Source organism: Triturus cristatus, chromosome 8 (genome assembly GCF_964204655.1).
Source record: "Triturus cristatus chromosome 8, aTriCri1.1, whole genome shotgun sequence".
Taxonomy (NCBI): Eukaryota; Metazoa; Chordata; class Amphibia; order Caudata; family Salamandridae; genus Triturus; species Triturus cristatus.
The window spans coordinates 1,593,967,891-1,593,980,092 of NC_140591.1; the positions used below are offsets into that span (position 1 = coordinate 1,593,967,891).

The window sequence follows — 12,202 nt, forward strand, 5'->3', positions numbered from 1 at the left end:
ACATCAGTGTGACAATGAATGCACATTCAATGGAGTGTCATAGCTGGAGCAGTACAGGGCCATGTAAACCCCATGCCACATAGACAGTCCATGGAGGGCCAGCCAGAGTCCTTCAGGGAAGGACAAGTACATCAGAAGAGGGGGAGTCCAGTCTACAGTCTGATAGCTGTGTCAATGGTGACCAAACAAGATATGGCAGTCCATGTTGGGTCCAAGGTGAGTGTCGCTGAGTGCATCGGGGGACAGTGGAAGGTGATGATGCAGAGTGCAGAACCAAGCAGAAACAGGCCATATGACGGAGATGGATGCTACCGCTTCCTTCTGACCAGGAGGGCAGATTCATCCGCATCTTCATCCCCTGCTGTTTCTGGTGCCTCACATGTGGGTGGTGGTGTTCTGTCTCCAGCACTGTGTGGCACTGACACATCAGGATCAGGGGATGTGAAAGGAGTGGTAGCAGCAGCATGCATCAGCGCCAGGCCTTGGGGTAGCAATGCCATGAGGACAGTCTTTATGGCATTGAGGGACACAGCTACTTCTCGCTCGTGTTTAGCAGTGCCAGCCGATCTTTCCACCTACATCATATCCATGTTCTCCATGAACCTCCGCATGAGTCCCAACTCCCGGGCGAGCTCGCTGGAGCGACTCTGACTAGACAGTCATTCTTGTTGCAGAGTTAGGACTCTGGCGATGTCAGCCATGGTTCGTTGGAGGGCATGGAGCGGACTGTGGGTGTCCGTTAGGGACTGTGAGTGGTCCCTGATGGGACTTAGACACCCACGTATGGTGTCTAGTTTTTCTGCCATGTCGTGGTCCTCTTCGTCATCAGAGAAGAGAGGTCGGGACTGCTCTGTGGGAGGTGTTAAATGTCCCTTTGCAATGTGAAGGGGAGATGCAGTTTAACATTGTGTTCACATGTATGTTGTTGCTTTGTACATGTTTAGAGTTAGACTGCATGGCAGTGTACATTGTGAATGTTTATGGGGTGCTGCCCAATTGGTGCGGGACACTGGACATTCCAACAACATCACAGATGTGTGTTTGTACTTGCACATTGTCAACTCAAATTTCCCTGCTATGCCACATGTGATTGCCCAATTTCTGCACACAAGCGACCCCAGTTGTGTCCTCTGTTCTGTGGTGGACGTGCTGCGGATTGTGCCACATGGTTGTAGATGTTGATGTGCTCTGCAGGTGATGTGTGTGTGTGTGTGCCGCATTTTGGGGGAGTCTCCCATGTAACTCTGATTTGGCTGCCTCTTATCCCTTACATGAGGTGTGCCTCTTACTTCGGTGCTTATACAGTGCTGAGATGTTGCATACTTGTGTTCATTGGTCTCTTGGTGGGAGTTGGGGGTCTGGGGCATGGTTTGTCCACAGATGTGCAATGCTTACCTTTGCATGTGTGTCATTGTGCCCATCTCCCCCGTCCCCCCAGTCCCTGGTCATTACTCACCCTGCCGCTGTAGTGTCCAGTCATGTTGAGCAGTGTCCGGGCCCCCGACTCCTGCCTCTGTCTCCCCACTGATGACTGAGGACACCATTTCCTCCATCTCGTCCAGCTCCTCCTGTGGCGCTGGCTCCCAACTCCAGTCTGCATTGCTGCCTTCTGGTTGTTTAAGAGTTTCTGCTTGGTTTTGTGCTTGACATCATTCCAGCGCCTCTTGCCCTCTTCCATTGTCCTCTTCAGCACTCCGACTGCATTCACCTTGTCCACGATGGTCTGCTGTATTCCATTGTTGGTTCCCAGTGACACAGTGGAGGTGACGAAAAGTGGTTGATGGTGTTCTATCACCTACGGGATCCTGTTTGCCTGCGGACTGAACCTTTTCTTCCTACTCTTCTTGTCCTTGCCCTTCCCTGACCCCGAGGTCCCAGGCAGGTCCTCTGGGGGGCTTGTGGGGTTCTGGTTGTCCTCTGCACTTGCTCCGGCTGCCTCCATTGTGCTTCGCTGTTGTTTGGCTTTTGTTTGTGGTTTTTTTTCCAACTTTTGTAGTGCATTTTCACACATGTCGCGTGGGGATTGCTGGCCTGTGGCTGGTTTTTGCTGATTTTTGTATCGCGATTTGCTACATCGCCACTTTCTCTGCGTTGTTGTTTCGCATTTTTGCGACGTCACGTTGATTTTAACGCGTTCATTTGTCGCGTTGTTGTGGGTCTATCGCATGGTACCACCGTGTTGGGAATACCACGTTAACATGGTGTTGTTTTCCCGCGATAAACCGCGATGTGAATGAAGACTTGCGTTAATCTACTTTTGCGGTAGTTTTCACGCGTTCTTGAGAATATCTCCTCCGTTTTTTAGGTACAGAAAAAGTGTAGTGATATAATGTGTCAAGAAACACAGAACTATTTGGACATCAGAAGCAGCCAAGATTATAGTGTTGAGGTTAAGGGGCTGAATGAGTACTTGCTCAACTGGTAACCAAGTTGGAAATTGATCAGGAAGTAGGTGGAAAAAATAACATTCATGATTAGCTTAATTTGCAGTTTGATAAGTCTGGTAATTTTGAAATTTAAAAAACAAGCCTTCATACTGGCTCTGTCATTCATACACCATACACCTCGACTGCGGCAGCACCCTCAATGCCAGCATCCCCACCGAGCTCCTCAGAAGACTGCAGACCATACAGAACACTGCAGTCAGACTCATCCTGGACCTCCCCAAACAAACCCACATCACTCCCCACCTGAGTGACCTCCAATGGCTCCCCCTCTATAAGAGACTCCAGTTCAAGATCCTCACACAGGCCTAAAAAGCCCTCCATGACCTAGGACCAGCCTACAACAACCATCGACTGAGCTTCCACCAAGACTCTAGACACCTGTGCTCCTCTTCACTCGCCTTTGCACATACACCTCATCCGTCGCAGTGGTTACTGCTCCTTCTCCTACATTGCTGTAAAGACCTGGAATGACCTTCCCTTCCAGCTCCATACAGCACCATTGCTGGCAAACTTCAGTAAGAGACTCAAGACCTGGCTCCTCGATGGAGACAGAACACCCAGAAACCCCTAAGGGTGACAGTGTTGCGATTTACAGATGCTGTCTGAGCGATTGATTGATATATTCTTACGCAGTCTGACCTTCTTTGTCACAGACTCTAACTTTCCCTCACACGCACAGACATGACCACACATACAGATGTTCTATCTCACAGACACACTCATACACAGACACACACTCTCACCCACAAAGACACACTCTCACCCACACGCATACAACATTTAAAACGTTTTCATTCGCTTACCTTATTTCCTGCAAAGGTTTTATTTGAACAGCTACTTTTTTTCTGCTTCCGGCACTGGGGTACAATGAAACCTCACACTGCGCAGGTGGTCACAAGTAGCTAGCTTCACTCTGCTTGTTCACCCCGCCCTTTCCCAACTCTGTGGCGAGTTGGGAAAGGGTGGGGCGACAGGCTGATTGACGTGTATCCATGGGCACTGCTGGGCTTAAACCTGCAGTGCCCTTGGCTACCTTAATCCGTGATGCCTCAGTACATCACATATAGAGGATGCCTGAAGTGTGCCAGGGCCCCAAGGCCAAGACTGGAATCCCGCCAGCCCTGGTGATCTCTCTCAGATGCTTGCGCAGCCGCCTTTGGGCACCTACGCCAGTCCTCAGATAGAGACTGCTGCTGGACAGAAAGCTCAGCATTTTTCTTTTGTCATAGCAAGAGTGAATAATATGTTATTATTCACTCGTGGCATAGCAAAAACAAATGTGCCAGCCCTTTAGCCTATTGAAAGGAACTGCCAGTGCTCACCTCTCCACATAATACGATCATTGTGATGTCATGAATAATGTAAATAGTATGTTGACATTCCCTTCCTAAATGTAATCAAATTAAAAGCAAATCACCTTTACCTAGCACACACCTACTGTTGAAATAAATAAATATCCTTAAAAACACCTCTCCCTCCCCTCTTCTCTTTATTTTGTCTTTCCTTCTCTTTTTCTCTTCTTCTCTCTTTATTTATTTGGGTGGGTGGGGGGTAGTTTGGGTACTATTGGAGTTTGCTTTCTGACTGCATTGCCATTTGCCGTATTGTGCCCTGCGTGGCGCAGTCAATCGCTACTTTTTGATCACTTGCTCCTTGTTAATAAAATGATTTAAACGTAAAAATACATTTACTTTTATGTTTCTGCATGATTCAGGATGTGGAAACATGGCTGGATTGCAGAAGATCGAAATGACAGCAAGATATGCACAGGTGAGTGACAATTATTTGGATTACCTGTGTTAAGTGCATTTTGTATTGGCTAGTTTTGTCTTCGCTTGTATGCTTTTAATATGCTATCTGTATTCAGATAAATATTTATGTGGATAATCTTGCTCTGATGTTGTTCTATTATCGTTATTGCATCTTTGGTATACATCTAGTACAGCATAAGACACAACATATAAGAGGAATGATTCAAATAATACAATTATTTAAAACACACACACTCACACAACACCCACACACACACACACTCACTCAATGGACCCTGATGTAGTTCATGATGACCTTCAGTATGAAGATGCTCAGTTGTCCTTGGCAGGCAGGGACAGTGCTATTTCATCCAAGTGAAGATGGAACTGGTACCTATGCTGGGGTCATAAAGTAGAAGATGCGGCTCTGGGTAAAGGAGCCACGGGTAAGGTGCTAAAAACAGAAGAATAGGTTGAAGCACCAGCTGGGGGAGGCACAATAAATGTATTCATCAAGCATTGCCATAATTTAGAAAACACATAATACACCTGTTTACATAAGAATAGGAAATCAGTTTCATTTATTCATGATACCAAATTGGTGCCCCATTCACACCTTTGTACTCTCAAGTAAGCCATAAACGTGGAGCAAATATATCTACCATTGCGAAAGACCAGTGTTAAAAACAAAAAATGGCCAGATCTAATACTTTCTAGATATACCTAAATTTTATTTGTGCCATTAAATGATTCGAACAACTGAAAATTGAACAATCTTAACTTTAGAAATGTTTTTCTTGATTTGCATACAAAGCATGCCTTTTGAGAGTGATTGTGAGTCTCTGGGAGAATAGGTAAAAAGAATTACAAAAATGGGTTTTGTGTGGTAAGGGAAATCAAGACTTTCAATGTAGGATTTTAGTTTTCCCAGTTTCAATTCAGTCTTGAAATCATCTTTGTAAAATGCATTCAAATTCTTTCTGTAAATGAGTATTCGAGAAACATTCTCTCTCAATAGCAAAACCTTTGTAAAGCAGACATATGAAAGTCACTGTAAAGGTTCCAATCCATGCGGAATTAGTTGCCCCACAAAAGAGCCTTTGACAAATTGAAGTTGTGGCTACAGGCCCTGGGGCCCCACCCTCTGCCGGTGGACAGCCACCACGACGTATGGCTGTTGGCTGTTTGCAGAGGGGTTTGCAGAAGGGTTTGGCCTCAGGCTAGCCCTTGCTCCCAAGTCATTGTGCACAGCCAACTTCAGCTGCTTACAGTCTTTGGCTGTGCGCAGCCGGTGGAGGCTCCAGGTGATGGCTCTGGGCAGGCCCTGCACCCAACACTCCATGACAACTCCTGCTGTGCATGGCTGTTAGCATTGCCCAGCGGGGTTGGTCACAGAGCCTAGCCTCTGGCCACTACCTCCGCTTAACTCTCTGTGGGTGGCCATCACACCGCGGCATTTGACTTTCACATGTGCACAGTGGGACCTCGGTGAAGGTCCTGGCTTCTGGCCAGACACTTTGCCCAACACTCCATCAGTAGACAACCCTTGTACAGCTGGTTGACGAACGGGCCCAACATCCAGGCCTTTGGACATATGCAATAGAGTTGAGCATTGGCTCACACACTCAGTGCATGGCATTGGCCAGGAGCACGTGGGGATGGCCATATTTATGGACTTTGAAAAAGCCTGCACATAACACTCTACAAGTGTGTAGTCCTGCTGTGCAGGTCTTTTGCCAAGTGCAGCCTGGGGAATGGCCTTAGGCTGTTGCCTCCTGCCATGCCTGTTCTCGAAACCCTTGGCAGGCAGAGAATGTCCTCAGTCCATAGCCTTTGGCCATCCCAGAAGAGGTAAGCCTCCAGCGTGGCCTTGCCCCCCAACCTTCCCTAGGGATCCAAAATCCACTGCACAGCCTTTGTCACTACACAATGAGAGCGTACCAAAGGGTTCACCTACAACCAAAACCAGTGCCTTACCAACCACAGGAGGCCAAACCTTATGCAGTGGGGATGGTTGCAGAGTCTTACATTCATCCAGCTTCTGTGCTTAACCACCAGCCAACACCGGCAGTGCACTGCCTTTAGTGATGTGAAGTGGACCTTTGCCACAGGGCCTTTCGTATACCCAAACCTCTGCATGCAGCCAACCAAAGCTGCACACAGACTTTTACCATGTACAGTTGGAAGGGGGGAGGGTTGGCTCAGAAACAGGGCTGCGGGCATATGCGGTGCATGCTTCAGCATTTGGTGTACCTGTATGATCCATTCCCACCACATACAGCCTATGTGTAGTTGTTGGGTAAGCTAATCAGTAGTGTTCAATGTACTTTATTATTTTGCCAAACTGTGTGCTAATTTTCACAACTACGCACTCCCTTTACTCATGTGCACAGAGTTCTCTGCGCCTAGAGACTCTGCAATCAAGGTGGAGAACTATGCACACATACATATAGGGAGTGCAGAGTCATAAAACCCATGGAGGCATATTTATGAGTGGGGTTGCAACACGCTTGCACCATGCAATGTGGTGCATGCACGATGCAAGCCTAAAATACGATTTATGAAGCCATGCAAGGTTACCTTGTAAAAGCAACAGGAGTATAACCCATTAAGGGAGTCAGTTAAACACGTATGTACAATAAATTACATGGGAAGAAAAAGGGAGACTCTGGATAGATTTTTGGAATGTGCACTTGGCATCATATAATTAAATGCACACTAGCCCCAGACTCGCTGGGGAAGGGAACTAGAGGCTTGTCAGGGTAATAGGAGGCGGCCTGCCTCCAACACAACTTGTTACACACAAATGGGGCCGCTCCTATTGGAATGACCTAAAAAGTGCTGAGTAGTGTTATGTGAATGTGAGTGTGGACATCTCACAAAAAGTTACGGACTGGCTTCACACACCACCTGGTGTCATGCTTCATCATTGGCCAGTCCTCGCCCTCTAAAAACTCGGTTTGATAGAGGGCGGGCATACACCTGACGACAGGGATGCACTTCTACCTAAGTGGGGCCCAAAGTAAGTGAGTGAAGTTAAAAGCCATTATAGTAACCTCATTTCCTTTTTAAATGATCAAGGAGACTATATGGTATATAAAAACAAGTGCACGGCGTAATTGGAAAAGTGATTATCCCCTTGCCGTATGAATTTTGGTCTGAAATTGGGTCGACATGTTTCTGACTTATGTCAACAGAGGTACTCGGCATTCATCAGGACCTTAGTACTTAAACAAATACAGGGCTCCACTCTTACCAACACTGTGGTTAGAGGGAATCAGTGACTTTAGTCTCTCTCTGCTGTTTATATGGGTCAAAAGTACCCTGCAAGAAAGAAAAATAAACAACACATACTCAGCAACCGTTAGGTATGGGGGTCATTCATGAAAAAACAAACAAAAGCCACTACTCACAAAATTAAGTGCGCGTGGTGCAAGTGTATAACACGTGACTGACATATGTGAATACACAAGTGAATAAAACCAAGGGGAAAATTACTTCCCACTTCTTACCTACAGCCTTAACCCTATGTACTCCATGGGAGGGGAAGTAAAAGAGAACCCCTGTAGTCAAACTCTGAAGAGGTAAGCATATAAAGAAAAGATTAGGCAGCATGGTTAAGCCGAAAAGAAAGTAAAAAAGAAGAGGCATACTGGTGTGAACTGCATCCTACTATGCAGGCATCCACTATCCATTCATTCATATCCCATCGTCTTACTTCATCAAGGTGCATTCTCCGCAGGATCACCTAGCTTTGTACTATGCTCCTCCCCGGTGATGAGTGAGCATGGGTGGGGAACACTCTGTCATTCTCTTTAGCACACACTCTGGCTCTGTTCCTCTTACAATCCTGCCTTTCTTTGATTGCACTCACTCCAGCCCCTTCCCATTAGCAGCCATGAGTTATGCATTGTTGGGCATCTGTATAACTGGGCTGCGGGTGCCCACCTGGCTCCCTCGCTCAATGCTCTTTCTGCCTACAGTTAATATGTGGTTGTAGCCTCCTGCTCTCAATATAAACAAGATATGATCCAAATAGAGTAGGTGATTTGTTTATGAATTCAGAGTGTAGCACAAGATGCACAGGAGAGATGTGGTCTAAGGAATCTTATTGTTATTCATTGGTACTTTCATAGCACACTGTCTGCAATTACTAAGCCCTCACAGAGCCTTCTAGTAGTCTGAGTGATCACTTCCCAAATGTTTCTGTCAGAGGCCAGAGTCACGTCTCTGTTTTTGGAGGTGAGGTGTGCTGTTAATGGCAGGCTGTCAGTTGTGATGAGTTGTGGGGTTGGTCAGACCGGGTGGGTGTACATTGCTCAGCAAGTGTACATGTGTGGTTAGCAGCTGATGTTGGCAAGTGCTGGTGGGTGTCTCAACAGCCTGTGGATTGCTTATTCTGACTGTGTTGGGTGCCTGCTCTCTTAATGCGTGCTGCATATGGTGATTGTCAGGGCTGTTGTGAGCACGTGGGCACCCAGCTGTATAGCACATCTCTGCTGTGTTGTACATTTCCCCAGAGTTCCCTCTGAAGTGTTCTCTGGCAGGTTGTGTTCTTGTTGAATGCTGTTGGAGTGCTATGGCAATCTTTTGTTGTTTATGTAGCTGTGTTGGATGTTGTGGCAACTAAAGTCCAAAGACTCCAAGATGGCTGCAAGACACTGCGGAGAAATTAAAGTATACTTACTAATTAGTTAACCCAGCACTGCAGGTGAGGTCTTACTAATGAGGGCACGCACTACTCCAGGTGTTCTCTCTCTTATGGATGGAGACCCCCACCAGTGACAGCGATGGTATGAACGGTTACCTCTCTTCCGTTTCCTGCAGTTATGTTATGTTATCTACTCCAATAGGCTGGCTGCAGTCCAGCTGAAACTGACCCATGTCAGGCGCGAGGGACCTATCCAGCCCCATTGCATTGTGGTACTTGAAGTCCCGTATGTACACGTGAATTGTGGGTAACCCAATATAAATAACACTTACGTTGTTGCATGAATCACAGCGTCCTGGGTAAGCCATTTCACAGCAGGAAGCCATCTTTATTTTTCCACAGCCTAGATCCCGGCCTGACACAGTGATTTGTTTGGGAAGCTTGCAATGAAATTATTTTGCACCACTAATTAGGTTATCGATTTATTGCCTCCCATGGGCTTTCTTATATTGATAACGGGAACATCTAAACTATAAAAACCCGCATGGAAAATCCAAGCAGGATTCATGAGGGAGTCTCAGACACCGGAGGCTGTGACGGCTAGATTTGTCGGCCCTGCAGCATGTTTTATCGATATTTTCTTCTACAGCGACATTTACACAACCTGGTATTAGGTAAACATGATGCAAGTTCAGTTTACAACTACTTCTGCAACAAATTTAAGAAAAAATAGTGCGTGTCTGAGCTGTGAAATATGAGAGCACAACAGCCTGTTTATGTTTTCTTTTTGCCCGATCTATGGCATTTTTCTGAAGACCCACACTCCTTATTAATGTTATGTGAGGTACGGTGGGCTTCTGCAGAGGTGTGGTGCTAGTCCCCCCAACGTTGTCTTCAGTCCTTTCAGGGAGAGGTCTGGGGGCTTTGTGGGCCAATCCACTGTAGGGGACCTCATGGTCACAGGTTCAACTCCCGGCGGGTCCACTCAGTCTTACATCTTTCTGAGGGAGATAAAATGAATACCATTGAGTTAGGTAACAATAAACATCTAATATTAAGTTAGCCCTCAGGCTCCCGTGCAAAACTGGCACCTGCAGACCCCAGCGATGTGTTCTTGTGAAGACACCCCACCATTTAGAAAGCTCACAGCTTAAACACATTAGCAAAACACGTATAAGGTCCCAAAGGCGAGACCTGTTGGCTATGACAATGCTTGTTTACTATGTTTTGTCGTTCTACAAAATGTACTACAGAGGGCGGTTTGTGAATCAGGTCCTTACATTGTTCAGTAGCTTTTATATCACTTTTTTTTAAAAGCATTGATCTGTTTCAATAGCTGCTTTTGATATAATCCGCCTGCCAGCAGCTACTAACATGTTGTTATGAGATTAACCAATAGCATTTCTTACTAATTTGTTTTAGGTGTGAAATAGATCTCCAAGGACTCGTCTACAGATCTTCAACATGGCCGCCACATACAACAGATCCTCAGGGTTCTCTGAATTTGTGCTGGTCTGCTTCCCAGGGATTGAGAGCTGGCAGCACTGGCTGTCCATCCCCATCGCTCTACTCTTCCTTGTGGTTCTCACAGCCAACACCACTCTGACATTCACAATCTACTCATCGCGGCGCCTGCACCAACCCATGTACTATCTCCTGCTCCTGCTCTCTGTTGTGGATTTGCTGATGAGCCTCACAGTTGCACCCAAAGCCTTGGCCGTCCTCTGGTTTAATAAGAAGACAATCAGTCCATTTGGTTGCTTCAGTCAAATTTTCATACTGTACTACAGCCGGGGTCTGGAATCGTCCATCTTCATGTGCCTGGCTTATGATCGCTATGTTGCAATATGTGACCCCTTGCGCCACTCCACCATCATCACCAGCAGCAGAACTGCACAGGCAGTAGGGCTGTCTTTCCTGTGTAACACTCTTCTTTACATGCCATATCCACTGCTGGCGGCGAGGCTGCATTACTGTGGAGAAACCATCCCGCATTGCCTCTGCGAGAACGTACCTCTTGCAAAGCTCGCTTGCGACAGCATTCCGGCAAATCAAATCTATCCCATGTTCGTTCTAAGCACACTCTTAATGTCTCTGTCACTCTCACTGGCCTTCTCCTATAGCATGATCATCCGAGCAGTGCTGAGGCTGGGCACCCCAGGAGCAGCACACAAGGCCTTCAGCACCTGTACTGCTCATCTGATCCTAGTCTGCCTATTCTATTGCACCATCATATTGATTCCAATATCAAACAGGGTGGAGCAGTTCATACCACGCCCTGTGCATGTGCTGCTGAGGCTCTGTGAAAACCTGCTCCTTCCAGCCCTGAATCCCTTGGTGTATGGCATCAGAACCAAGGAAATTCGCAAAGAGATTCCCATGGTATTCAGAAGGATGCCACAATGGTGCGGACATTCAGTGTGTTGAATACTAATCGTTAAAAAGCATGGGTGTACGTGTAAAGTGAATTATGCAATGCCACTCAATGCAAGAGAGCAAGTAAACTTCCAGGTACTTAGGGGCATATTAACAAGGGCTTTATCTCTGCTTTTTTGGCTTTAAAAGCCAAAGAAGCGGAGATAAAAATATCGCCCTATCAACAACAGGGTGCTAACATGCAAAATCGAATGTTAGCACCCTTTTTCACTACGCTTCCCTTTGCATCTCTAATGAGATGCAAAGTGGGCGTTCCAGAGCAAAATAATAGGAGAAATGTCGCTAAGCGACATTATCAAGCTTCACGCTAACCCTGTTAGAGACAAACAAATCAGCCTTAACCACAGTTAACGCTGCTTTTTTATGTCTGCTAATTTTCAGACTTAGCCATGTAATCCAATGGCAGGTGGATCCCTATCCTTGTAGTTTTATCGCTGCATTACCAGTGATAACCTCCCAAAATGCTGCTATCGCTGGATTTTTTATCACCTAGGCGGTTAGCGTTGTTAATAACGCGATAACCAGGCGATATTATCCAGTGAAAAATTAACGCTAAGCGCCCTTAGCGTTAGTTTTCCCCGTTCCTTGTTAATATGCCCCTTAGTTTTTGGATGAGGAAGAAAGCCCTTTGTCTAATGCTCAGAATCAAGTTGTGTGCCATATACGGGACTTCCAAGGCTCCGCCAGCCTGGTGTTGGTCACTGTATAAACTAGGCAAAGGAATAATGTCCATCTGTCCATATCAAATGCTGTGCTTAACCACATCAGTTGTGTTCGTATGGCTAATGCTGAAATCATTATTAAATAAAATATTGCTTATTATTCTCCAAGCAAAATTAAATTAGCCATGAGTTCAGATGCACATGAGAAGACAGGTGTACAGGGCCACCGTGCTACTGCCGTCCTACTGCTCTGCT

At 46.3% G+C, this 12,202-nt stretch overlaps 1 protein-coding gene across 1 annotated transcript; it reads left to right on the forward strand.

Annotated features, from left to right (window-relative positions):
* The first annotated feature begins 10,313 nt into the window (after positions 1-10,313).
* On the forward strand, positions 10,314-11,276 carry LOC146806271 (olfactory receptor 56A4-like). Its single transcript, XM_085623922.1, has one exon. It carries the CDS (start codon positions 10,314-10,316, stop codon positions 11,274-11,276), a length of 963 nt encoding a protein of 320 aa, XP_085480048.1.
* The last annotated feature ends 926 nt before the right edge of the window (positions 11,277-12,202 follow it).

Bases quoted from the DNA above. Each gene is read 5' to 3' on its own strand.
- LOC146806271 (XM_085623922.1), top strand. From the start codon at position 10,314: ATGGCCGCCACATACAACAGATCCTCAGGGTTCTCTGAATTTGTGCTG.